Raw genomic sequence first — 27954 nt, 5'->3', positions numbered from 1 at the left:
AAAACTGCTGGGTGGCACAGTTAAAATATGATCTTTTCCCTGCTTCTGAAGGTGGTTTTGCATTTGATATTTCACAGATCACATATAAAGGAGACTGAAAACACATAACTGTAGGATTGCAGGTGTCTTCCTTGGATTGTTTATACAATGTTGAAACAACCACATCGTGTTATCCTCCATGAGTGATGCAGGCATTTCTGTGGCCACTCAGCCATTTCGATGCATCTCTTGATTTTCTTGATCAGTTTAAAATTTTGACCTGTTAAGGCATATTTAAGAGCTCTTCAGAAGACAGTAGAAGACAATGTTGCGCAACATATGGCATAATTTTGCCAATTAAGAAACGTTTAAATACCACCCATCCATTCGAATTGAAAAATCAGTTGAACAGAACCAGCCAATATTTGCTTGTATGTTTGAAAATCTAAACATTAATTTGTAGAGGAAGTGAAGGGACTTCCTGAATGTTTAAAGGTCCTATGACATGCTGCTTTTTGGATGCTTTTATATAGGCCTTAGTTGTCCCCTAATACTGTATCTGAAGTCTCTTTCCCGAAATTCAGCCTTGGTGCAGAATTACAGCCACTAGAGCCAGTCCCACAGTAAGCTTTACTTAGGATGTGCCATTCCTGTGTCTGTAGCTTTAAATGCTATTGAGGAGGAGAGAGGGGGGGCAAGGTGGAGGGTGGGGATGTGGCCTTGACCAACTGCCATGCTTCGCTTGTTTTCAAGCCATAATGTCTCTCTCTTTCTCATGGGCGGGCCAAATTCTCTGGGCGGGCAAAGCAGAGAAAGGGGAGGTAACCTTGCTCCTTATGACATCATAAGGAGGAGATTCCAAATTGGCCCATCTGAGCTTTCATTTTCTCAAAGGCAGAGCAGGATACCCAGGGCTCGGTTTACAACTATCACCATTTCTAGCCACTGGGGGACCATAGGCAGGCTGGGGGAACTCACATTAATGTTAAAAAACTTCATAAAGTGACATTTTCATGCCATGGGACCTTTTTAAAACATTTAAACCACTGGCTTAGCTTAACTTTTGCAATATCATTATCACTATAAAATAAATATTATTCATGGCGGTATTATAAAGGCACATCTTTGTGGATCCGTGTTAGAGTGGAAACAATTAGTCGATTAATGAATTAATTGATTGACAGAATTATTTTACATTTTCAATAAGCAATTACTTGTTAAAGTAATGTGTCAAGCTAAATGTCTCCGGTCCCAGCTTTTCAAAAGTGAGTTTGATGTTCTATATGATTGTAAATTGAATTTGAATAGGCTTGGACTGAGATTGAGTTTGAAAACATATTTGTTAATAATAGAATAGAATAATAGATAATAAAAATAAGTGTTAATTGCAGCTCTAATCTGTATTATTGTACATGAAGACACGTAACACTGCCCAGCTCTATTGTTACAATAGCTACTTGAATACAAAGGCCCTATGAGTTGGTATGGTACTTTATTGTTTTGCAATTTTACCGAAGAAATTGTGCTAGGAAGGGATAAATATTGGTTAAAATATTATTAATTACAAGTTTAAAAAAAAAAAGCAGTTGAAGAACTCTTGATAATTGAAAATGATTCTTGCAAGAAACTGAAGCTGGAAGAAAAATAGGCAGAAGTGGACATTTTATATATATATATATACTAATAAAGATTAGATTGAAAAAAAAACACTCCCAGCTTTAGATGTCAGGGCAACTTAACGCAGTATAATAGTAGAGCGTTGACCATATTTTTCCTAATTTTCGCAACACTCGTATTAACACCAAGGACTGGATGTGTGTCAGGAATCCACTGGATTCTTCTGGAAGGTGTTGTGACAAGTGGTGTTGCGGCGGCGGTGGTGGTGGGCTTCCCACTGTTTTGTTCTAATAAGCATGGAGCGGGAGCGGGGTTGTTGTGACATCCTGACAGCCTGTGGGCTGGACTGGCGCTCTGTGAGCAGCACAGTAGGATGGACTCCCTATGATTGTGCACTGACCTTTGCATCATGGGAAAGATGACAGGTAATTTAGAGGCCTCAGGGACTGTGGAACCATACATTTGTTGTCCCCAAACCACCCACAGCACCAACCACATTCACCTTGAGATGGGAGCAGTATACCCATGAACACTGCGTTTACACACACACACACACACACACACACACACACACACACACGCACACACGCACAAAATTCAGTCACATGTTGTGCACACCCAGGCACAGATGCATATGCAGACATGCTCCAAACAACATTTGCACACTTATTTACACACACACACACACACACACACACACACACACACACACACACACACACACACACACACACCGTGTAAGATCTGCCCTGACACCCGCCCAACACCCCCGTCATCGTCACACACTCTAATCATCTGCATCATCACAAGCCATCCTGAAACAACCAAATCACAGGGGGTGGCAAACTAGTAAGGCAGAGGGGGAAACTGATGATTTAGATTGATAATTGCATAATCACCAGTTGTGATAATTGTAATTGATGACTGCATAATTGCTAATTGCGCTCTTTATGGGAACCCCTCTTTTCCGTTGTCTCTGTCTCTCTCTGTATGTCGCTCAGTAGCCCTTCACTCTGCTTCCTCTACTTCATTCTAGGTTTGTTCTCTCCCCCTTCATTTATTTCTCTCTCTCATCAACACATGCTAGCTTGTTCACACACACACACGCGCGCACACACACACACACACACACACACACACACACACACACACACACACACACACACACACACACACACACAACACACTCAGATGCACACACTAGCGGGTACTGTAAGTATTCTCAAAGGCTTATCAGTAAGTATTTCCCAGCAGCCTTCTCCCAGAGGCTGTGTTCTGCCCACTCCGTTGCTGCGTGAAGAGTTATGGAGGAGCGCTAACAGGTTTCCTTTGTGTCTCTCTCTTGCGACTCTGCCCCAGGCTTTACTCCTGCTTGTAAAATCAACCTGTGGCCAAGCCCATTCCCTCGGTAGCCATATCCTTTATCACAAAACGGGTGAAAACAAAGAATGCGCTGTGAGCCGGAGCCAGGGCCAGAGCCATATCTCGCATCCAAAAGAGGAGATTTGCCACTTGTAGTGCTTCCTCTAGCTGTAGCTCTCTGTACATACTGTACAACCGCCCTATCTGCTCATATCTGTTAGTATGAGACTTCTGGCTCTGAAATCCCATGTGCTTGGCTGGGGGTTGGATTAGCATGGAGATGAAGATGACTCCCTGATCAGCCCATATTATGCACGACACCTCAGAGCGCTTTGATGATAGCAAGGGTGTGCTATGGAGGGGGGGGGGGGGGGGGGATCTATACGCATAGCGGTCGCTAACGTGAGAAGGCATCAGGCAGGCGTGTGATTGATGTCTCTGCTAGCGTCTGTGGGCAGGTTAATGGTGTGATTGTGGAGGTAATCTCCGTGTTCTCTCGTTAAAGGATGATGGAGGGCCAGGAGACCCTGCGTGTCTCTGGAAGATGGAGCCCTAGCTGTTGCCTTCACAGGATCTCAGGCTCTTTACACATGCAGTTGGGTGCCTCATTTGATGTATATGCTTCAGAGGAAGCCAGGCCAGCCAGCAGACTGTCAGTGAAAAGTTGATGACTAGCAGTGGTGGAAGAAGTATTGAGTAAAAGTACTTATAAATACTCTGTTGCAAGTAAAAGTCCTGCATTGAAAATGTTACTTAAGTAAAAGTATGTAAGTATCATCAGGGAAATACACTGAAAGTATTAAAAGTGAAAGTACTCATTGCAGAAAAATCCTCACATTTTAGGAACTGGAAACAATCAAAACAGTTCTGTCAATCAACTAAGTGTTCAATCGGCCAATCATTTCTGCTGTACTTGTAGGTCTGTATATTGTTGGGCAGTTTAATTTATAATAAAACATTGTATTTTATAAACTACATGTGTTTTGTGCGCACAAATCTTCATTTGTAAAGTAACCAGTAACTAAAGCTGTCAGATTAATGTAGCGGAGTACAAGTAGAAAGTGGCATGAAAAGAAAAGACTCAGATTATGTAAAAGTACCTCAAATTTAAAGTAGAGTACTTGAGTAAATGTACTTGAGTAACCCACTGCTAAATGACTAGCAGTGGGCTCAGCCACTCTGCTGCAGTGGCCATGTAGTTCAGGTATAGTTTGTCTGGATGTCACAAAGTGCTGTTGGAGCTTTGCTCGTTGTCACGCTGAGGAGCAGAGGTTTGTTATTGCCTAGTGGTGACACTCAGGGTCACAAAATTGCTCCCGTTCACAGTGAAAACGAAGCAAACATAAAAACAGTCAGTCATCAGTGGCGACAAAGCAAAACTTATCTGAACCAACACTAGTTGTTGATGGACTCATAACCCACATATGAAGCTGGAAATGGTGTTTATGGGGGCACACATTTTCACAGTTTGTGAACGCAACATGCCGACATTAACATCATGTCCTGGAAGGAGGGGGGGGGGGGGCAGATGGAAATTGGGGTATAGCTGAGTGTAACAACAGCGTAGTGTACAGGGAGCTGGCTGAGAGCTGCAGAATATTGCATCTGTATTGATTGGGCTCAAGCCTTTTCCATTTTCCATGAACTCCTCTGAGCTGCAAGTGGGAGTGATGGGGGGGGGGGATTTGCTTGATCTTTATGATATTTCTTTAAACATGATGCTGTCGTTATGCCTCCCGGGGGAAGACGCCAGCCATTTCCAGTAAATCAAAGGCTCTCGGTCCCTCGCTGTTTTCCACACACCTTATTTATAACCCCACTAAACAGCCCCAGCACACTACCACCACCACCACCACCACCCTCGTAAGTGTTTTCAGCCTTTGCGAAATGAATGTTTTTCCAAGTGTCGTCATACTGATGATGAGCAGCCTGGCTCAGCCATACCGCACACTTGACCCTCTGTTTTGGAGTCCATTGAGCCGATCCGACGGAGGCTGTAATCAACAGTGACAGAAATGACATAGACAATAGATGACAATAATTTGAGTTCCGTCTGCTTATGGAGCGGGGGGGGGGGGCCATTTGGACGAGACTGATCTGATTTACTGTTGCAGAGCAGAGGACGGGGAGAGGCAGCTACAGCGCGTCCTCTGACTCACAAACAGGCCCGCGGTCTTAGCGGGAGCTAGGAGCAGCGTAACCCACATACCCACTAGTGCAGGTGCCCTCTCCATGGGGCCAGGTGGTGGCTAATTCGCTTTCTTTGTCCCTCCTAATGAATCGTTAATTGGTTTGCATCACCCGCCGAGCCGAGGATAGCAGGTGCCGAGTGCTGATTGGTGACGGAGGCCACTGTCACTGGGCGAGCCTTCTCGTACACACCGACACCTACATTTAACAGGCCAAATGTCACCTCGCAACATGCAGCAACTTGGCAGTAAACAGGGGGGATATCGTCATAGTTTACAACTTGTTTCTCTAGTTGTCAGTGCTTATGTAGAAACACAGTCTTTGCATTGGCTAATATGTGCACTAGCTATATGAACAGTACAGTATTTCTCTGCTATACATACTGAAGATACAATACACATACAAGGCATGCAGGACTATTCAATTTATTGAAAGGATGCTGTGAGGCTGACCTTTGCTCTCGTTACTATTGATCCATTGTTGGCAATTTAAGATTGTAAGTGTTTTTCTGCTCTGTGTAAAAGTCAACGTAATGCCTGAAATGTAAATATCCTGTGCACTGTGAGTTAAGACATATGCCAGGACGATATCAGTCGATGTTTACCTTAATGGCATCTTCTCCGCTGCAGGTGGTTGCTCTGAACAAGCGCAGCAAGGAGGCCGAGTCTGCGTTCCTGGGAATCTACAAACAGCTTATCGAGGCCCCAGGTGAGTCTCCCACTAAGACCAGAGATGTGCACCTTCACAAACGACAACAGCAACAATAACAGCAGCAGCAGCGGCAGCAGTAGCAGTAGTGTAAACACCACACTCACTCACATTGCTTAAAGAATTATCTTTCCCCATTCAAAGATCCCTTACGGAAGATCAACTCCACATCAAACCTCTACCACTACCGCTGGACCAGCCCTATATGGAAAACACAGTGACATATCATGTATAAATAAGTAATTTTCTAGGCTTAGATAGATATGGTGCAACAGCACATGGATATAAGATACATAAACTCTATACCCTGTGGCTCGTATCTATTTTTCAAAGTCTGTGCTCTCAGAGTGGCTTCCAAAACTCTGCATGAGGCCACTTCAAAACCCAGCACTGGTCCTTGAGTGTAGCCTGGCTGAGGAGCGAACACATCCTTGAGGAGCTCTGCTGTTGATTGTGGAGGGCCAATTAAAATCCCAACTGAAGTCTGGCTTCGTGTGGAACGCAGGCCTGATGAGGCCAATGGGGGGAAAGGGGAGAGAGGGGCAAAGACAGAAAGTTAGAGCAAAGAGGAATGATGTATTACGTGTTTATTCAGTTGTTATTTCAGTGCCGGAGCACGTGTACTGTATTGCTCTTTGTTGCAGGAGACGGCAGCAAAAACGCAGCCCAATCTCCGTCTAGATCAGAGAAACACTTGTGGCAGGAGTAGAGAATGCTGTTTACAGATTCAATGAATACAAGATAAAAGTCTGCGTCAGAAAAATAGCGACGGCAGCAAGTGACTTTTAAAGGTCTCCATTTTTCCTTGAAGTCCCCTGCTTGATATTGCTCCGCCGCATGCACGCACACACACACACACACACACACACACACACACACACACACACACACACACACACACACACACACACACACACACACACACACACTTTGAATGGAGTTATTTCTTGATAAGAAATACCGTTCTTTGAAGATGTATTCAGTTTGATTTTCTGACCTATACCTTTTATATAGGGGCCTTAATTCAAGCCCTATAGCGTCTTGTGGAGTATATTTTGTCAAAAAAAACAATCCTCAAGAACAAAATAGTCAACTAAGAGTTGTTATGTTGAAGAACAAAGACTTAAAAAATAAAAAGAACGACCTTGATCACCCAACATGAACTCTATACTAAAGTATAGTAGTTTTTGTCTTCAGTGTACCTAATCATTGTTGTCCTCTATGTCTCTTTACATGTATATACAGTGTTATGTACAGTGTCATTATATTGAGTATACAGTAGTAGACCTTCCTGTGTCAGGTTACATCAGGTGACGTAACACAGCGAGCCTCCTACCTCCATCTGACCTTATACCTTTACAAAGGGAGTCTGTTTCACTGTATCACTGGGACAGAGTGAAGCCACTTTGTTTTTCTTTCTCAATCATAGTACCAACCAGTGCTGGGCAAGTAGCCCAATAAAACAGAATTAAATGCTCATTACTTATTACTCAAAGAAAGTTATTACAATGAATTACTCAGTGGAAAAGAAGTAGTAGCATTACTTAATAAATTACTTTATGTGCAGAAGTGGTTACGCACATTACTTTTCCTTACTCAGCCTAGCTGCGTAGCAGGTGCCTTTCCAACAACTTCAAACGTGCCATACCCACTTCTGCATTTCACATTTGGAAAATCGAAAAAACAAGACATTGTGTTTTAACAAGCTGCCAGTTTCCTGTGTTGAGGTGTTTACTGAGCTAGCTTATCCCCGCTGACTGCACACAGCTCTCCAGTCAGTGTGAAGCTGAAAGCAGCTGATTCCTGATTATAGGATTGCCATTTGCTAACATAAACTAGCCTGCTAAGAAGACACAACATGTCTTCTTAGCAGGCATTTACCCTCAGATTCACTGCATGGGAATTGGATTTTTGGTAATCTTATCTTTAAACTGCAAATCACTAACCCACTAAAGTACAATATCAAATAAGGTTTGCCTAAACTTGTGGCCATGTCTCATAGAGGGGCCCTGTGTCCAACTTTGAAGAAAAGTGCTCACATGGTGCATATTTCTTAACGATTTTAATTATGTTTCATCAAATAATCACATGGTATCTTAGAATTTGTGTTTGTCCCACAGCCCCATATCAGGTTAATTTGACCATGCATTCTTTCTATTAAACGCACAGAGAAAAAAAAAAAAAAATCAACCCATCCAACTCATGGTTAGACCCCCCCCCCCCCCCTTTAAATTGTTAAAGTATTTTCAGTGGCCCAATAAAGGCTCAATGGGACACCTCACTATGTCCCAACAAAAAGACTAGTATATCACATTCTTACGTTCTGTGATGTTGACCCAAAACAGCAAACGGTGGCGTACAACTGTAAATGTGGGCGATGAAGACGGAGTTGTGAAAGATAGCAAGCTACGATTCGTCAGGTTCCAACTTGTAGTCTGCCATGACTTTCAGCCAAGTCACAGCAACAATTTACGACTCATTGATTGCCTAATCTGACACAGTGACCATCTCGAAAAGGCAACAATCTAGTGTTGACTGATCCTGACATTAGCTGTGTTCATTGCCAGATATCCCCTCTGTCTGAGGCCAAACCATACAGGCCCGGCCATTGAGAGCATTTCTGCGTCTGGCCCAAGCAGTATGTGCCATCTGTGAGGAGGGCCTACCGTATCCTGTGGCTGTTTGTCACAGTACATCTTGCTGCTGGTGTCCAAGGTCACAACTCCACCCCCCCCCCCCTCTCCTGCCCAACCCTCGCTAGAATGGATGACTCCAGGTACACCAGAGGACAGTCATTTGGCTGTGGCCCCACTTCATTTCTCTTTGCCCCTCAAACACAACAGTGAGCGTTCCCACCATTCCCCCAACAAATGCTACAGCTCATGTATTTTTAATCTTTTGACAGATGCAATTATTCTTTACACGCCGTGCTCGTTAATCTTAATGCAGTTATTACTATTCATTGCAGGACGTTTTTTTTCCCCCCTCCTATTATTTCATTTGAAAGTGCCTCTTTGTCAGTGTGTGTATGTGTGTGCTCATTTGTGTGTCGACACTAAGGCCTTCGGCCCAATCAGAACGGGCCAACACCAGAGTTAATGAATGCAAGAGGCGAACAAGGAAAGGGGGTTGGGGGGGCACAAGCAGCAGCAGCTCAATATGTGACCTGTTGTATCTGGCTATCATTAACATCTGGTCACATATCAGTTATCCACTTTGCCGTGCCCACTATTGAATACAAATAACATATCTGTTACATTTGTGAGATTCCAGCATGATAATGTTTCACTTCGTTAATGCAAGATAATGCTCCTGTTCAATGGCAACTTGAATGCAACAAACTCAGAACAGAAATAACTTCTTGATGCGAGTGATTGAAGTGGTTTCTTGCCTTTTTATGAGGCCCCCAAGCCGAGATGTCAATCCACTGGAGTGTTTCATTAGCGTTCTATATTTTGATTTGCCTGTGACATCTCCCCATGCCGTGCACTGTAACTCCCACCCAGTTTGGGGCTTGAAAGAGGCCTGTTAACAGTGTTTCCCTAACAATATCACCTCCGCACGGTTTTGATCAGTGCAGATAAACACGTCCTGATCACTGAACGCTGAAAAACAGTGGCAGCTTCTGCCCAAATTCATCGCTTTCCCAGAGATACAAGAACAAGAAGAGGAAGTTGCACCAGACAGAGGACCCAACCCTGTGCGTGCGTGCGTGCGTGCGTGTGTGTGTGTGTGTGTGTGTTTGAGTGGCGTTTGAACGTCTGCGTTTGTTGCCACCTCTGTGAGAGCAGCGAGGCCCTGTCGCCAGGGGCGTAGCCCTGAGACTGACGCTCCAGGTGTTCGCTCTTCCTCGCCTCCTCTCCGTGCACACACTCATCCCTTAGGATCCACCCCTCTCCTCTCTCCTTAGAACACAGCTCCTTTTATCTGAGCAGGGAGCTCACTAAGAGTTTGTGAAGATACTGATCTGAATACACCCCTCTAAGTATGTGTGTGTGCCGGGCCTACGGCATGTCTGAGGTGTGTGTGTGTGTGTGTGTGTGTGTGTGTGTGTGTGTGTGTGTGTGTGTGTGCGTTAGTGGAAATGTTATGGCAACAGTGCTTGCTAGTGGTGACCACCGGTACTGCAGAGCACAAGTACAAGCAGCTTATTTTTTTTTTTTGTGGTCACATTGAGTCGCGTGTCTTCTTGTGCAATGAGATGGTTATAAGTGCCTTACATATTCACATCAGATGTTTCCCTCGGCTATGAGATTATCAGAACACAATGCACTGACCTTCGAATAAGGAGTCATTCAAATGCATAAAGAATAGTAGTCCTTCTTCAACCTTTCATATACATAAGCGAGGACCAGCGAGAGAGAGGCCTGCAAGGCACAGCAAGCTGGCTTTATTGTAATTTTGCAGCAGAGTACCTGCAGTCAGGATGAGAGCGAAGAAGGAGTGGCGTGCGTGCGCGTTTGTGGCAGTCTGTCGGAAAATAAGGACGCATAAAAGCTGATGGAAAATGAAAGCTCTCTGGGCGGGACGAGATTATGCACAAGTGATTAATAAGAGCAGTAATAAACAAAGGCCCAGGAGATGTTTGAGGTGCTTAATAATGCATTATGTTCATAAAAGAGCTGGGCCTCTCCAACTGATCCCTGTGGAGTAGGAGACCCCAGAGGGACCAGGAGAGAGTGTGCTCTTAAAAGACAGCGTGTGTGCGCGCGTGTGTGTGTGTGTGTGTGTGTGTGTGTGTGTGTGTGTGTGTGTGTGTGTGTGTGTGTGTGTGTGTGTGTGTGTGTGCGCGTGTGTGTAGGAATGTCTGTATGTGTGTGCCTGAGAGCAGATACAATTTAACCATGGGATTAAAAAATTTAAAGACCATAGACTGGTGTATTTGATGATGTTAATTTGTCGTGATTTGTCTTACATGTCTCATAAATAAGATTTTCTTTTGTATCATTTCAAGTGAAGTTTGGTTTGGATGTCAGTGGCACTTCTCTTTTCACTGCAGCATCTCGTGTTCATTTGAAATGCTATCTAGCTGTGGCTCCACTCTTTGTTGCGAGTTTTAAAATGTCTCAGTATTGATGTCGTTCCTTCTCCGTCCTTCAGTCTGTCAAACAAAGACATGGAACAGCATAGAAAGAGAACAGGTTAAGAAGTTTCTCTCTCGGCTTTTGTTTTGTTCACACACAAAAGCCCGCCGCTTCCCACAATCATTTCTTTTTCATTCCACCTATGTTTTTATTTTTGTATTTTCTCACTCCCTCTGCCACATCAAGGTAAAGCGACACTTTGGTTTGCTATGTGAAAATCAAATGCTCGTTGGTTTAAAATGCACCGCAAACAGAAAAGTCATGTTTACGAATTTATTGCAAGCAGTTTGTGTTTTTCTCTAATCGAAACTAATGCTGTCAGGTAGAAGAAAAAAGGCCGCAATTTATCCTACATACCTTATACCACTTTACATTGTCTGTGAAATTAAAGACCTAGTGTTCTTTCAACCTAGTTTTGGTTCTTGACAACAATATTACAGCAGTGTTACTGTTTGTTGCAGCAGCGGCAGAGCGTGTTTATGGACCTTGAAGTCCACTCAGAGGAAAAAAAAACAAGACTGTTTTGAATGAAAAGAAAAAACCTTGGAGCACAGCCTTGTAAATTAATTTGTTCGTGTTGTATGATGGGAACACAGCTGGCCTCATTAACATGCGCACAACAAATAATTATAGCGTTTTTTTTTTTTTTTCTCTCTTCAGCCAGCCAATGCTTGGCTAATGGGCTTGCTGGGTTAATTATGTCAGAGCGTAATTACACAGGGCCCAGGGAGACATAATGGTGCACCCTGCTGCGCCCACACCGCCTAATGATGGTGTATCGCTGACAGGGCCAAGACGGACCGCCCCGACACACCTGCTTGTCTTGGCGCACACCACCCCGGTCCACCCCCACCCACCTAGACACATATCCTGAACCTGTGCACCGTCCTCCCCAGTGCCACCTGCAGTGCGCGGAGCCGTCCAGCTTCTGACAGGCTTTGGCTCGGGCTTACCCTGGACTCAAGGCTCACCCAGATACAGTAACTGCCTCCCGCTTTGAGATGTGCAATAGCAAAGCAACGCAGTGACCACATGGAAGCAAGCTACAGGGTGGCAGCCTCATTATCGCTCAGCCAAAGTGATGAAACCCAATATCAACACAGATGAGGAAATGTGCAAAAACAATTAAAAGTCATGCTAACATATGTTTTGCTATTAGCAAGTCAGGGTTTATTACGACGTGGGTCTTATTTTCGTAGTTTTTGCCATCTCTTCTCTTGGTACTAAACATTGTAATTTCTAACTAAGGCAGCAAGCTGCAGACCAGTGTGAGCTTCAATGCAAGTCCATTAGAATGAAAATCCCTCGGATACATGATAACCTATGTCTGCAGATTGCAGGGACCCAGGTTCCATTCATCCCAAGATTTGTTGCTCTGGGAGATGGATCAATGCTAAGCGGAAAAGATAAGCACATAACAAGTTGGTTCCAAACTAGTTTTATGATAGCCAGACAGATTCTTTTAAGAGGATGGAGGAATGAAGGTGTGGGCAATTTAAGAGTGGCCTTGTGAGATGGCTACGGTGGTGGCGTTTGAAAAAATGTCATTGGATTGGCCACATTGGATGTCTACACTAGGAAATGGGGAAAGTACCTGAGCTTTCTGGAGGGCTCCTAGGAAGCTTTGTGCTGAGGAGAGACATGTATGATGGACTTATGGTGTTGTCATTTATACATATGTTGATTTGATTTATACTGTGTCTATTTTGTTATTATGCTGTTGTATGCTCTTGATATATTGTAGTTCATGCGTCATCTTTTCTTGATTTTTGTCTGGGTAGTTGGTGATGACAAGGGGTGGGGGGGGGGTGTTCAATGTTCAAAATGTTAATCATAAAAAAAGAATGAAAACACCTCCAGTACACCATGCTTACACCATTCTTTATACACAATATTGACTCCAATTGGATACAGAAAATGAAAAAGAAAAGTTCTTCAGAACATACAGTCTTTGATCCTAACCCATCCGTGGGTTTTCTTTACACTTCCAACATCAGTTTTCAAGCTAGTTTTTCAAATCACAGTCTAGTGTCTCTTACGTTTCTGAATTATTATGGATAACCCTAACTAATTAGAGCCGTCAGATGATCAGACAAACTTATTCGAAAGAGAAACAAAGGTGAACAGTGAAATTATTCCCCAAACTGTCTGTTTTAAACATCCATTACAGTTTTTAGACTTCTGGTTCAATTTTGTCCTACTGTTCTGTACGCAGTTGTGTGAACACTGTTTTTCTGAGCAATGCGATATTATAACTGACATTTGGGAGTGCATACTTTTCAATTTGACTTCCAAATACATTTGTTGTAAATCTGTCTAAACTGTTGTGCTTGTTTTACTGACTTTGCTTTAGCATTGTCACCATGTTCCCAGATCTCAGCTATTACTTTGGCGAGTACAATGTTATTGTAACCGATAGAAATGATGATAAGAAAACTACAAATAAAATATGACAAACCAGAAATGTCGGACTCATTGTGAGGGAACAAATGTGTTCATGTTTTCACAATAACATTATTGAACCTCCCTATGCCATTCTGCTCTCCTCGGTGGCTGGGATTCCTCCAGAGCTGGCCCTGTGTTCACCAGAGAAGATGATTATTAAATGTTCCGTGATTTATTAGTTTAAACGAGCTGCTGTTGCCCGATCAGTTATCGTGACCCCGGAGCAGACATCCAATCATCTATATAATTAAGATAAGGGATGAATTAAAAATCGATCGGTTTACGTTGCCGTGAGAGTGATGTGACTCACCTGATGTACATAATGCCTCGTCAGCTGTGCTATATTTCTTGATTAACAGGAATGCGAGCGCTCGGGTTAGTGTTGAATTCCTCTTCCATTCCAGGGATTTATTTGCTGGATTTACCATCAGAGCTGCTCCGAAAAGAAGCTCCAGTGCTTCTTATTAGCAACGTCAATTAGCTCTATTTTCCAAAGTTATCAGCAGTCTTTCTGGACTCTCCTTCAGTAACTGTAGATCCCGGGCCCTGAGAGAGTATCCCTGCTGCTCTTCTTTGACGGGGGTTAATTTTGTATACGGGTTTAAGTTATATCCCTTCACTTTAAATTTTACTTTACTTTAGTTCCTTGCCACCGATTGATAATCCTGGCTTGTCCATGTGTGAGAGATCCCTTACTATAATCTCTGTCCTTTGATCATTAAAAGTTGAAAGGATATATGGGAAAGAGGCTGATAAAGTGATTTCTGTGACAGTGGGTCGATGGAATAGCAGTGCTTTAAGTCATCCTGTTTGTCTTAGAAGAGCTCTGCTCTTAATAGTGATGTCCCTTGTGACTGATGCAATATCTCCACAGCTGGTGTAACAATGAATGCAGACAATGTTTGACTGTAAACGGTCCTGGGAAAAATAGCTCGATCAATTAAATGGCCCAAAAATGTTTGTCTGATGAAAATGCAGATATGGCAGGCTGCAACGTCGGGCCAGGATTTCAACAAATTGCACTTTGCAGAAGTTTTGGCTCTCTGATGAGCATTTATTTTCGTGGCCTGCCGGCTCAGACTTTGCATTCTCTCTGTGGCATCTGGCAAAGTTTAAACGTCTGTGGCTCCAGCTTCTTATGAAAAGTCACTTCAGTCAGTGCCCATACTCAAGAAGGGATTCAATTGGGTTCCACACAGAAGTCTAAGATGAGTGGATGAAAGCTGTGGGAGAAAAGTTTGTGCAGCAAAGCAGCGATTTTCCTCCTCTTTTAGAGTTTTGAAGGGCTGTGGTGTGTGTGTGTGTGTGTGTGCGCGCGCGCGTGTGTGTGTGTGTGTGTGTGTGTGTGTGCGCGCGCGCGCGCGTGTGTGTGTGTCTACATCTTGCCTCCCCCCCTTGTCAGGGAGCTCCCCTGAGCTTCCCTCTCTGTGCTTTGGCACTAGAAGTCACCTCCTTTGGTGTTCGGCAGGCAGGTACACAACAGGAGCAGCTCCCTCTCTCTGAGCTGTTGAACTTTTCGGGAGGGGAAGAAAGGGAAGGGGAAGATTAAAAACAGCCCTGTGATGTGGAGTGCCGAGCTGCCTCCTGAGAATTCCTGGCATAATAATTTAAATGATCAAATGATACAGAGGAGACTTGTTAGCTGAGAAACAGCCTCCTAGTTGGCCCCATGGGCCCGGTGCTGCCACGCATGCATTGCAAAACAGCTCCTCTGTTGTGCTAAAGAATCCTGCTTCTCTCTCCCCCCCACCTCCCTTTTCAGGAGCAGACTTTTTCTACACTTTGCCTAGGTGTATACTTGGGACTTAAGACTCCATCACATATTCATGGCAATCTTTTTGTCTTCTTTGCCATTCATCAGCACGTGAGAAGACTCATTAGAGATGATTCCTGTACATGTGAAGGGTCGGAACAGCACTTGTGTCATTAGGTCCAGCCTGTGAAATGTTCAAAGGCGCCTGAGTGGGGAAAGTCTAAGAGTCACTCTTTGGAAACAAGTCTCAGTGGAATTGTGTGTCTCTGTTGAAACTGCGACGCTGAAAAAACTCTGTAAAGTGCTTTACAGCGCACAGTAAAACCGCTATTTTGCTTTTTTTGAAAAGTAGGAGTGTATGGATATCTTGTGAATCTTACGAGTTGTTTCTACAGAGATTTGTTTGGGTCTGTTTCCACAGATCCAGCACCCGTGCTGGAGGCCTCACACACCCTGGAGGAAAGACTGCAGCACCTTCACAGTACGGCCCCAGACGGCGAGGCCCTGGTACGAGAGATCAGCGGGCACTGGAAGAAACACCTGGAGTGCCTTGAAAAGACAGGTCAGGCCAAAAATCATCTGCATCAGGAAGCAGTCCCACTAGAAAGCATTTCTTTTTAATGCAGCACGAAGTGGCTGCTACTGTACAGGTCTGAAAGTGCAGGCAAGGTGATTTACCAGGTCCAGATGTCCTATGGTCCTGTGATAAGGTCCAGGAATTTTGGACTCGGACACATAATAACCTATATCGGATTGCAGGGACCCAGGTTCCATTCAGCCCAAGATTATTTGTTCCAGGAGATGGGCCAATCCTAAGCGGGATGGATAAGCACATAAGAAGCTGGGTCCAAACTAGTTTAATGATAGTCACGCAGATTCTTTTAGGAGGGTGGAGGAATAAAGGGGTGCTGTTAATTCAAGAGTGGGCTTGTGAGATGGCTAGGGTGGGGGCGTTTGAAAAAATGTCATATAAACGTTTTGCCAGATTGGATGTCTACACTAGGAAATGGGGAAAGCACCTGAGCTTTCTGGAGGGCTCCTAGGAAGCTTTGTACTGTGGAGAGACGTGTATGATGTCCTTTTTGTTTTGTCACATACATACTGTATGTTTATTTGGTTTACAGCTGTTTATTTTATTTTATTGTGTTGCATTAAATAATCATGGTGCTTGGCTTGTCTTAATTATTCGGTAACACTTTACTTGAAGGTATCTACATAAGAGTGACATGACACTGTCATGACACTGTCATGAACACATGACACCGTCCATGATTCAGGTTACCAGGCGTACCACGCCCTAGGAAGGCTGTGAATTCCACCAAAATATCTGGAGATATGTGAACAATGGTCACCTTAAGATGACTATTTCAAATAGAAATCAATTGTCGCATTTACCTGGTAATATCAGATCACTCGGCTGATGTTGGAGAACTCATGCCGGTCTTTTTCTTCCACACAGAGCCCTCAGAGGACGGCCCAGCAGTCTCAGAGGCAGCACTGACAGAGGAGGCCCCAGAATCCAGCTCTCCAGCCTCCGTGATGACGCCCAACAGCACACCGGCTCCCGGGGCCCCAGGCTCCCCGCAGCAGAACTACCAGGACCCAGCTGAGGACCGAGGGTGAGAACCAGTGATGCACCCCTTGCCTGCCTCTGACTGGCAAACATTATAGACTTACATACGGTTTAAATTTCCTAAATTAAAAGACACAAATGAACCCCCTTAAAAAGGTGCTGTAGGTAGGATTGTGAAGATCCAGGACAAGCCCCTCCCCCCACAAGGGAGAATGAATGTGTGTGCATGAGCAGTGATTGACACACAGTTAGACACCCCCCCCTGGCCCTGATTGGAGGATTTGAACAGGGAGCTGTGGATTTTTGCAAATCGCACTACAGGCTGTAGGTGGTGCCAGAGGAGCCACATTTTTTGTTAAATTACCTGCCTAATGTAGTTCTACTCAAACATAGGGTCAGTTTCAGCAGATATGACAGAAAGTTAGTTTTGTAAGTCTTACCTACTGCATCTTTAACTGCCTGTGCCACCCAATGCCTACAGCACAGAACACTGCCGTTTATTTTTGGTATAATATGAAATAGGGCATGTATTTAAAGATTGTTAAGGTTAACCCTTCAGTGTTATGCAGAGATGTTCTCAATCCATTTTAGTGCTCTTTAAGGCAACAATATGCAACTTTTGCTGATGTAAAAATAAACGAGAGGGTCTGTGAACCTGTACAATAAATGAGTCCATTTAGCTTGTCCTGGAGTTATTTTGAGTTGCAGTTAGTCGCCGGCAACAACAGCAGCAGTAGTGAAAGGTTTTTTAAAAATAAACCAAAGCTGAATTGAACACGGCTCCAAAAAAGGTGAAACAGTGAAACAATAGCTGCTTCTGTTACATTCAAGTTTTATTTAACTTTGTCACACGTGCTGGGATTACCACATTTTTCTGTCTCATGGCACAAAGTGCATAGTGTTGCTGAAATGGGTAGCCATGATGTAGTGAAGTAACTGAAACTGAGTTGTTTGTTGTTTTTTTTTCTCCCAGGGAGGAGGGGGAGAGCGCCAATGCTGGTTTGGCTGACAGACTATCAGAGGCCGAGGAGAAGATCAAGGTTCTGCATTCCTGTAAGTGGTTTAAACACTGACATGTACTGTAGCTGTTACATTTCATCTCAACCTCAGCCACTATGTGTATTATTACTGTACAGTCTGCTGAAGCACAGACTGCTGCTTTGTTGACGCAACTATAGGTTTAAACTAACACGTTTTTTTTTCCCCAAAGAATTTTTTATTATGTTTTTTTAGGTTATGCAAAACACAGTTTAACATACAGTTATTGATACATTTTAACAAAATCCCAAGTAACCCTACCCTATTGCACCATTACAAATTTACAATATTACATATCAAAACATATTTTCAATGGTTAAAAAAAAAAAAATACAAATGAGGCAAGAAAAAAATTAAACATTAAGGGACTGTTCGTTATTTATTTAAGGGACCACCGGAGGAGTTTTGGGACCTTTAGCCAAAATAGACATGACCCTCCCATCGCCAGTAAAAAAAATTCTATGACCCTCCAAAACAATTTGGAAAAAAAGCATGACCCTCCCCCAACAATTTGCCCATTGTTTTTTTTACAGCCATGACATACGTGACTATGCCATGATACGTGGCTATGCAGACTCTGCATTCTCATCTGACGCATCACACTCCTCTGTTATGGTGTGGTGGCAACACAATAAGCATGGAAACTAAATGCACACTTCCTGCATTACTGCATAACTTCAAATACTAAGTTACTCCTCTAGCAAACTAGTATTCACATGAAATAAAACAATAAAATATTGAGACCAGTCAGCAAGGCACTCTGGGTAACATTCAACACACAAACTGGTTGCTATGGACTCGTCACTAGGCTTCCTCCACTTCGCCGTTTAAACAAAGTGGAATAAACGTAAGTCCAAATCTACACAAAACCCACAATCAATTAGTAAGCTGACATCAAATGTGGCATTTAGGAAACCTTTATTGCAACCTTGGCACGGTAAGATGTCCAGACTAGCAACAGTCATTTTCGTTTTTTACGTCCTGCTGCTCCCATCGTCAGCCAGGAAATATTTTTTTTTACTAAAGTTGCAGTATATGAAATCAGATGTATTACCTACCACCATTTAGTTGTTTTGTGTTATTTAAGATATTTATAAAATATCTGGTCATGCCAGACGTAATTATTCCACTCATTATTTAAACAATGCAATTACCCGTTTCAGCCACCAGCAAACTCATGGGTCAGACCCATCTGGTAGCGAAGGAGGGCCGAGACTGAGAGCTACATGGAAAAATATGCACCAGACAAGCCACTCTGAAATTTTGCTGTTTCATGAATACAAAAGTTGGGTTTCAGGAAAGAGACTTCAGATACAGTATTAGGGGACCACTAAGGCCTATATAAAAGAGACTTCAGATACAGTATTAGGGGACCACTAAGGCCTATATAAAAGCATCCAAAAAGCAGCATGTCATAGGACCTTTAACTGAACAGCTTCGGAGTCATTGGAATAGTTATATGACTTTTTTTCGGGTTGAATGGTGGTCGTCTCGCTTCCCCCTAGCGCCTGTGAGCGGAAAAACCGCCCTTGCAACTTTAGGCCTAGCAAAGCATTGTCGGAGGAACAGAGAAAGAGGTAACGGCAGACTGACTGAGCGAGGAGTCAGACACAAGTGAACATAGGAGCTGCCAAATATCTATTCCGAAGCTGTAGGAGGAGCTTTATAGAGAAACCTGCGAGCAAAAATCGAGAAAACAGCGAACAAATAGCCAAAACTACATAGTGCCCCTTTAAAGAAAAAAATAAATAAAAAAAGAAGAAAATTATTTCCGACCTGATCCAGAACTGGCTGCCAACTGGTATAAAAGTTGAGGGCACAGTTTCTTGTACTATAACATTTTTTCTAGGGTCAGATGATGCATAAAATCTCTAATCCAAATTGAAAGTTGGAGGAAATCTTTCTTTTTATTTGAGCAGTATAACACTTCTAGCCAGGAGTGTAGCTCAGACTAACACGTTTCAATGAAATTTGTTGTTTTGCAAATGCATTCTTTGATTGGTAATGTTTGAAGTGAAAATGAAAAAGAAAAAAAAAAAAATTGAAAGTATATTACTGTAACCAAAAATGTGATTGGCAAATAAATTCAGTAATGTAGCTTTAAGGTCAAAGTTCATGTGTTTTTTTCACTGTCTGCCTCTCACCAGCTTTGAACACTGCACAGACAGAGCTGCTGGACCTGCGGTGTAAATACAACCAGGAGATGACCAACAAGTAAGAGTCTGCCTCCCATTTTACATTTTGTGTTTATGTCATTTCTGACCAACTTTTATATACCCCCCTCCCCCAAGTCGTGGTGGTTACACACTGGCATCTCTGTGGCCTTCCTCACTGGTGCTCACTGTAACATTCCAAGCGCTGAAGCCGCTCTTCTTCATTTTGCCTACATAAACTCATGTCCAGTGTAGAGCTGAGGAATGCCATTGTAAAGGCGGAGAGTGACTCAGCCACTAATGCAGGTCGATGAGAGAGGTCTGTGTTTGCCTTCACTGGGAGCTGGGCCATGACAGCCCTCAAGAAGAATTGCTCCATTTAAAGATTGCTTCAGAAAACACTCTACCTTGTCCTGGTCTTTGAGCGCAATGTATCCACCGCACGCCTGAAATGAATCTGAGCTTGTATGAAGGATGTCGATAGACATTCAAAGTAAACACTCCTTTGTTTGGGTTTGTGCACCAGAGCACAGTCAGCCGCTGCTAATGGATTTCTCCCAGGCTTCATCCATGGCGCAATTGAACTGATGTTTTTAGACCCACTGCCATCCATTTTGTTGGATTGGACACATTTTCAGTTTGGGTTTACCTTTCGCGTGCATCTGCAGGTTGAAAGACCAGCTCTGTTACGTGGTTTGTCATAGTGGTGTGTGCGTGTGTGTGTATGTGTGTGTGTGTGTGTGTGTGTGTGTGTGTGTGTCTGAGAGCAGATACAATTTAACCATGGGATTAAAAAATGTAAAGACCATAGACTGGTGTATTTGATGACATTAATTCATTGTGAATGTTCTTACATGTCTCATAAATAAGAATGTGAGGTGCTGTTAATTTGTGCGTGCGTGCGTACGTGTGTGGTTGGGGTGACAGTAGCACCACTGACCCCAGAGCTCCAGCTGCAGTTATCCCTCCCTGACCCCGAGCCTCTGAACACCAGGCCAGCCTCTATTACTCTCACTGACTGTTTCCTCAATGTTGATAAGAAAGACTATTTGTCTGCCTCGGCTTGAGTAGCTGAGCAGGTAATCAATACAAAACATTTTCCGTACGGCACAAGTTCATTAAACGTGGCGCTGACACCTGTTAGTGTTTGCTGTCAGCAGGGTGCCATCTATCCTGGCCTTATTGATAAGACCGGGGCACGGCCAGGACCCTCTGAAACCAGGGCCGCACCACACGCCACCGGTGATCCTTAATGCCGAGAATATGTTAGGTTTGAGACATTCTCAGTATCTAATGGATTCCACATCTCACTGTAGAAATAGTATTGTCTTCATGACATAGTGATTCCATTGGATCACTAACATTTTAGCTAATTAATTCTGCAGACTGATGTGAGACGATGGGAGTGGTTAAATGCAAACATGAAAGAGAATGTTCGGCTCAATGTAGTTTCTTTAATGTGGATTAAAAAGAAGTCTTAATATGTTCTTTGAACAAATTTTTCTTTTGGTAAAAACAGACTGCTGTGTCGCGGAAACTTGCGAAACCTATGTGCATATTTAAATCAATCACAGCATCCTCGTTAATTCATCCCTATCTACCTTTTGAAAACTAGGTCCCACGTGTGCAAAATAAAACTGTTGCACTTCAAACAAACCTCATGAATAATCCTGCTGAGCTTCTGTTTAAATTAGACTTCTGTGATTGTAAGATGTATGGAGGCAAGTTGGAGTTCAATCTCAAGAGAGGATAGAATCACACATCCATCCATTGGCCACAGCGTTTATACAGAGCCATAGCTATGATGAAGGACACAGAGGGCATGCCATTGGTACACTGTTGAAGCATCTGGGGTTTCTAATGACCTGTAGAAGATATATATTGTAATATATGTATATTGTAATATATAACCATAACACACAAAACAATTGATGGATTTTTCAAGCAGATTATGGTATTTGTTATACTCAATACACTTTTTTTTTTTTTTTTACTTTTTTCACTTAAGTAAGTCATTGAAACAGCATCCTGTAAGGAGATACAATTTAAAGAAAGCATTATAAAACAGTTAAAGCGTAACTCTCGCCAAAGTGCAACCTAGGGTCTTTTTGTGAATGTACCCGAGTCAGACTTTTGTTTAAAAGCATATTTAGGACGGAAGCATCACTTTTAAGATTTACCGTATTCTCGTTTTTCGGTCAAATGGCCTTTTGAATGGGAGTGCTAGGGGCACTTTTATGCTAGCCTCAAAATAGCTATTTTTAAAACACTAAGAAGGCTCGAAACAACATGAAACTTTGCTTGAAGTATCACCAGGGGCTCTATACATGAACACAAGCATTGAGAACATTGTTTGTGTACGCAGAGTTTACTAAAGAAATGCGAATGAACGGACTCCATAGGAGGAAATGTCATTCTTATATGAGGCTCCTTTTTCAACTACAAGGTCAATATTGTGTTTCACTAATGACAAAACAACAAATTATCTGTGCGTTTATATGGAACTAAGCTTTTGGAGCTTTCCATCTTTACTCTCCTCCCTCTGCTATTTTTGACTGGCTCGATAGACGGCGACCGGAAGAACAAAAGCTACAGTGAGTTGCTCAAAACCTTTCTTTTTAGTAAACTCTGCGTACACAAACAATATTCTCAATGCTTGTGTTCATGTGTAGAGCCCCTGGTGATACTTCGAGCAAAGTTTCATGTTGTTTCGAGCCTTCTTAGTGTTTTAAAAATAGCGATTTTGAGGCTAGCATAAAAGTGCCCCTAGGACTCCCATTCAAAAGGCCATTTGACCGAAAAACGAGAATACGGTAAATCTTAAAAGTGACGCTTCCGTCCTAAATATGCTTTTAAACAAAAGTTTGACTCGGGTACATTCACAAAAAGACTCTATGTTGCATTTTGGCGGGAGTTACGCTTTAAATGAACTTGGAAATTTATTTTTTTTTTACTTTTTTGGTGGCTAGTGAAATATTTCCTGTGGGGGTGTGGTGACACTATGGGAATCAGTTATGATTCAGTTATGCGTGTATGGTACTGAAGTGTTAGCAAAGGGACAGTAATGCACTCAGTTGCCACTTTATACGGTACACCTAGCTAAAACTAATGCAGTCTAACAGCAGTCCTACAGTAAAGCCTATCGTCATGATGATTTAGGTGTTCAGTTTTTGTTTGAACTAAGTATTGATTTATCTGTATTGTCATGTTGGAGGCTGTAGTTTGTGCTGGTGAACTGTACTGTGTTATACTGAGAGGTTCTTATAATATTTAAACATTGTGTTGTCTTCTGTAGGAATATTTTATTAAAAGTGTGTGTATGTGCTAGTTGCAAAAGAGCTGTGTGCAGTCAGTCAGGTTAGGCTTAAGTCATAAAAATAGTTTTGGCCTTATATGGCATAAAATTGAATTTTTTAAAGGTTAAAAGAACAAGAAGAGGAAGTTGCACCAGACAGAGGACCCAACCCTGTGTGTGTGTGTGTGTGTGTGTGTGTGTGTGTGTGTGTGTGTGTGTGTGTGTGTGTGTGTGTGTGTGTGTGTGTGTGTGTGTGTGTGTGTGTGTGGCAACAGAAGAATCTGCCTCGGAGACAGGAGGACTACACCCCATCAAGAAAAAGGATAAAGGTTGAGGGATATTGCAGAAAGGGGCTCACAATTATTTTCAACGTGTGATAATATGTGAATATGGCTGAAACGTCATGCTCCAGAAGTCAAACTCCTGGTCTCCACAGCCAATTTGCTTTATCATCAAAGACTTACCATGCGCTGTGAGACAGTTGATTTTTTTTGTCTTGTAGGAATCAAAAATCAATCCAAAATCAGTTTCAAAGTGTGTTTTTATTTTCAAGTTTGGGATCATTTTAAACACAACTGTTCATTTTAAACATGTTACTATGGCGATGTTAGCCGCTCTGAAGTTACGGGATTGTTGTATTTGTTGGTTTCACCATCAGGAAAAATAAATGTGCCTGTGTTTTAGGGGTGAGCCGTGTTGCTCTGTAGTCACCAAGCTTGGTTAGTTATTGTTAACAGAGGCACTGAAGCAAAAACTACCGTGCAGTACAACTGCAACTCCCATCCTAAATAATAAATAAATATTTGACTTAATGTGTGCATACATCCCAAATAATCCAAAAGTACAACATAGTATTGCGCCGTACTGTATATGGTTTAAGGCTTAGAACTCTTTATATTTGATTTCCTGAAATGGACATGGGGAAAATAAAAATGGTAGTTACTTCTAAAAAAAAAAAAAAAAGAAAGGAACTGTGACTGTCATGCTTTAGCTTCGTTTTTTTATGTGTACTGGAGAGTCAGGGTATCTGCTCAGTAATCCTGTGGTTCTCTCTCTGTCTGTGTGTGTGTGTGTGTGTGTGTGTGTGTTTGTGTGTGTGTGTTTCAGGGCAGAGGAGGTCGACGCCATCATGGCGAGTCTTGCGAAAGCAAACCAGGTGAGTACAGTCTTCCTCTGCACTTCTGTGATTGAGATGCTCCTTCGTTAAGGTAATCACTCCTGTAATCAAGCCTTGGCTTTAATTAGACACCCTCCGTCTTGTGTGTCCCCCCCCCCACCCCCCCCACCCCCCTCCCGCACCCCGTTCTTCCTCCCACATCCACCTCCCCTCCCCTCCCCTGAGCGCGTGATTAGCGAGTGTAAACCTGAGCCCCCGTCGGTGGGCGCTATGGCAGCACGGCTCCACTCAGCAGAGAGCGTCAGAGTGCCGAGAACGCGATTGATGCCGGAGTGCCAAACGCCGGGGTTCTTAGTTATCTCACTACCTTGATTGCTTCCTATCCTGGTGATACCTCTTTTTCTTCTGCTCCTTTCCTCTCCCCTCTGCTTTTCTCTCTCATGCTCTTTTTCTCACTCTGCTGCTCTCTGCCAACATCTCCTAGATAAATGTTCTCAAAATGAATAATTAATTAGCAGGCCGCGTGTGACAGAGCAGGTAAACAGTTTGGGGAATAAAGTGGGCTGACTAAACAGCCCCCTCAGCAGAATAAAGCGGTGGCTGCACTGGTCTGTGCGGCCCCTACTCAGGTTTTCACTCGGCTCTAAAATTTCTGAGCAAGGGCGCCTCCTTTGATTTATGTATATGCTCTCACCTTGATCATCTCATTAGCCAATTGATGCGGCTGGTGTACAAAAACTGTAATGCTGTGATACTTTGTGTGTGTGTGTGTGTGTGTGTGTGTGCGCGCACACAGAGAGCGGAAAAGGCCCAGAGGGAAGTGGACAGGCTAAAGGAGCAGTTAGCCAGTGGCCAGAGAGCCACCACAGGGAACTGCCATCCAGCAGAGGGCACTAGCAGGGTAAGAATAATGTCCCTTCATCTGTGACTGTTATTTGATTTTTGGCCATATCTAGGCAGTGGTGTAATGTAACTAAGTATATTTACTCAAGCGCTTTACTCAACAATTATAAGATACTTGTACTTTACTTAATTACTAATATTATATGCTCCTTTGTACATCTACTCCGTTACATTTATGTGACAGCTGTAGTTACTAGTTCCTTTTCAGAACTTCTAGGATACTAAGACATCATTGCTTTGTAGTTTAGTTCCCAGAGATATTCCGTCAATTCACTATTTTCCTCAGGTTCAGTTTTTGATGTTGTTTTGAAATTACTGTAGGTGGTGCACAATTTCTTATTAGTCAATTGAAAATCCAGATTTATTTCTTAGACTGAGACTTTATTCCACAATGACCCCTCAAGGACCGATATAGACATTGAATTCAATTCAATTTTGTTGATAGTATCAAATCAGAACAAGAGTTATCTCGAGACACTTTACAGATGGAGTAGGTCTAGACCACACTATATCATTTACAAAGACAATAACATAGACAAAAACATGGTTCCACATATGCGAAAAAGACAAAGTAAATAACAACAGCCATTGTCCAGTGCAGGACACATACAACACGATTAAAAAATGAAAAAACCTCGTAGCCTTTACTGTATAATTTTAACAAACTGAATTAAGAGTTGTTCAGTTTTTGATATTATATTTAAAAATATGACGGTACCTGCCCTGGTCCAAAGGATTGTGTTTCTGTCTAAATCTAAACAAGAACAAACTCATATATACATTTCAGCTGTCCAACATATAGCTCAAAGTCTTAAAACATGATGTAAATGTCTCTTCTTGGAAAATTACGACTAACACCTAAATGTAGACAGGTGTACAAATCATCAGATTACAAACCCAGTGACAGAGAGCCGTCGAATGGCTTTTAATTGGTACAGACATGCTACCACCTTATTATCAGATACAATCACTATGAAACATTGAAATGCAGTATTAATGGTTAGCTGAAGTAAAAATGTTCTCACATCCTAACTGTCTGAATTACATCAACATTGCATAGACACATGCATCAACACCCCTCACTCCTTCTATCACTTTCTTCCCCTCCCTCCCCCTCACACCCTCTGCCACGTCCCCTTTCTCGCCCTGTCAGGAGAAGAACGAGAAGGGCGAGGTGTTGCCCTCGCAGCTGGAGGGCGCCCTGCTGGCTAAAGACCGCGAAATCCTCCGTCTTCTGGAAAACATTCAGCGGCTGCAGTTCACGTTACAGGAAGTTCAAGAGACCTCGGCCAATCAGATCCTAGAGCTGGAGCGCCAGCTGGCCTATAAAACGGAAGCTATCAAGGTGAGTGGCAACGCGACATGCGAGAGGCGACAGAACATGGCGAACACCCCCTCGGTCCTCAGCGGCTCTGGTAACCAATACAACTCCTATTAATAAGAAATAATACATGCTGCTTCTCTTTTTCCATTTCAGAGATTAGAAGCTAAACTGCAATCCCAGATGGACTATGAAGAGATTAAAACTGAGCTCAGGTGATCTTTTGAGTGTACACTGTATGTGCAAGTCATACATAACAGGGCTGCACAATATATCGTTGTATCGTTTTTTTTCGCCATGGCAATATCAACTGGCGCAAAGTACACATCGCCAAAGGCTGCAACATATCGCGATAGACACAAAAACAGATTTAGTAGAAAACTGCACATTAAAATGTAACATTCATTCTTTTTTAAGTAGTGCCTTTTATGTTCAATATAATGTTCTATTGGTTCAATTAAAGAATGTTGGAAACGATTTCCTTTTATTTGTTTTAAATTCAACACGCAATTTGTTGAATTGTAGAAGTTGAATTGTAGAAGAATACTGAAAGCAGCAGAAATGCAGAACTGAGTACATATTAATATCTGTTTATTTACCGCGAGTGACCTCGTTCTCGGGATATTCAACAACATTATCACATATCGTATATTTTCCTCATATCGTGCAGCCCAAATACATAACAATGTGACTTTAAGTCCAAAGAAATTGACTTTCTCTGCATGTTTTGTTTCTGTCTGTAGTATCCTCAAGGTAATGAAGCTGGCTTCAGCAAACGGCAGCTCGTCCCAGGTATATATGCTCCTGCACCCTATTATTGTACGGCAGTTTGAAACAGACTAGTTTTTCGCTCATCAAAGTAGACCTTTGTTTTCTTCTTAATGTTCTCTTGGTGTTTTGGTAGACAAGCTACAGCAGTGGCATGGAATGCTTCTCTGATCGTCATCCATTATAAGGATATCTACAGCCACTGCAATTGATTAATCCAAAAAATTAACAGCTTTTGTGTGTGTGTGTGTGTGTGTGTGTTTGTGTGTGCATAGGATTCTGCCAAGGCTGCAGAGGCTATTTTGCTGGATAAAGAGGCCTTTCTTCCATCTCACAAATACCTGGTGGATAAGGCCCGCATTTTGCAGAGCATTGGTAAAATAATTGTCTCTCACGTTTGATTTTTCTGTCTATAAAACCGAGTTTAAAGACAATTCCGCAAGATTCTTAACAAGAAGCAGCAAGCTTTGTCATCGTCTAAAATCTCCCCATAATTCACTGATTGCTTGGTACTCATTGGTCAGGCTCAATCAATTCTGGAGTCGATGTTTTTCAAACTTAAATCTTTTTGCATAAAGTGAGGCTGCATGAGTCTGGGTTTGCAAGGCGCTAGAAAGCAAATGAGTTAATTAATTAAATATCTGCTAT

At 42.7% G+C, this 27954-nt stretch overlaps 1 protein-coding gene across 2 annotated transcripts in view; it reads left to right on the top strand.

Moving 5' to 3' along the window:
• Positions 1 to 27954, top strand: part of cux2b (cut-like homeobox 2b) — a 104138-nt gene that overhangs the window by 62971 nt on the left and 13213 nt on the right. For both annotated transcript variants that reach the window (XM_031302204.2, XM_035998793.1), the window contains exons 4-14: positions 5778 to 5856; positions 15560 to 15700; positions 16598 to 16757; positions 17685 to 17764; positions 19897 to 19963; positions 24305 to 24353; positions 25111 to 25215; positions 26371 to 26562; positions 26695 to 26753; positions 27282 to 27330; positions 27582 to 27681. In XM_031302204.2, the coding sequence (XP_031158064.1) occupies positions 5778 to 5856; positions 15560 to 15700; positions 16598 to 16757; positions 17685 to 17764; positions 19897 to 19963; positions 24305 to 24353; positions 25111 to 25215; positions 26371 to 26562; positions 26695 to 26753; positions 27282 to 27330; positions 27582 to 27681 (1081 nt within the window). The remainder of the gene's footprint in view (positions 1 to 5777; positions 5857 to 15559; positions 15701 to 16597; positions 16758 to 17684; positions 17765 to 19896; positions 19964 to 24304; positions 24354 to 25110; positions 25216 to 26370; positions 26563 to 26694; positions 26754 to 27281; positions 27331 to 27581; positions 27682 to 27954) is intronic.

The sequence above is a fragment of the Sander lucioperca genome, chromosome 2 (assembly GCF_008315115.2).
Source record: "Sander lucioperca isolate FBNREF2018 chromosome 2, SLUC_FBN_1.2, whole genome shotgun sequence".
NCBI classification, from domain to species: Eukaryota; Metazoa; Chordata; class Actinopteri; order Perciformes; family Percidae; genus Sander; species Sander lucioperca.
The sequence above is the reverse complement of the archived record's forward strand: the minus strand, read 5'-3'. Positions and strand labels throughout refer to the sequence as shown.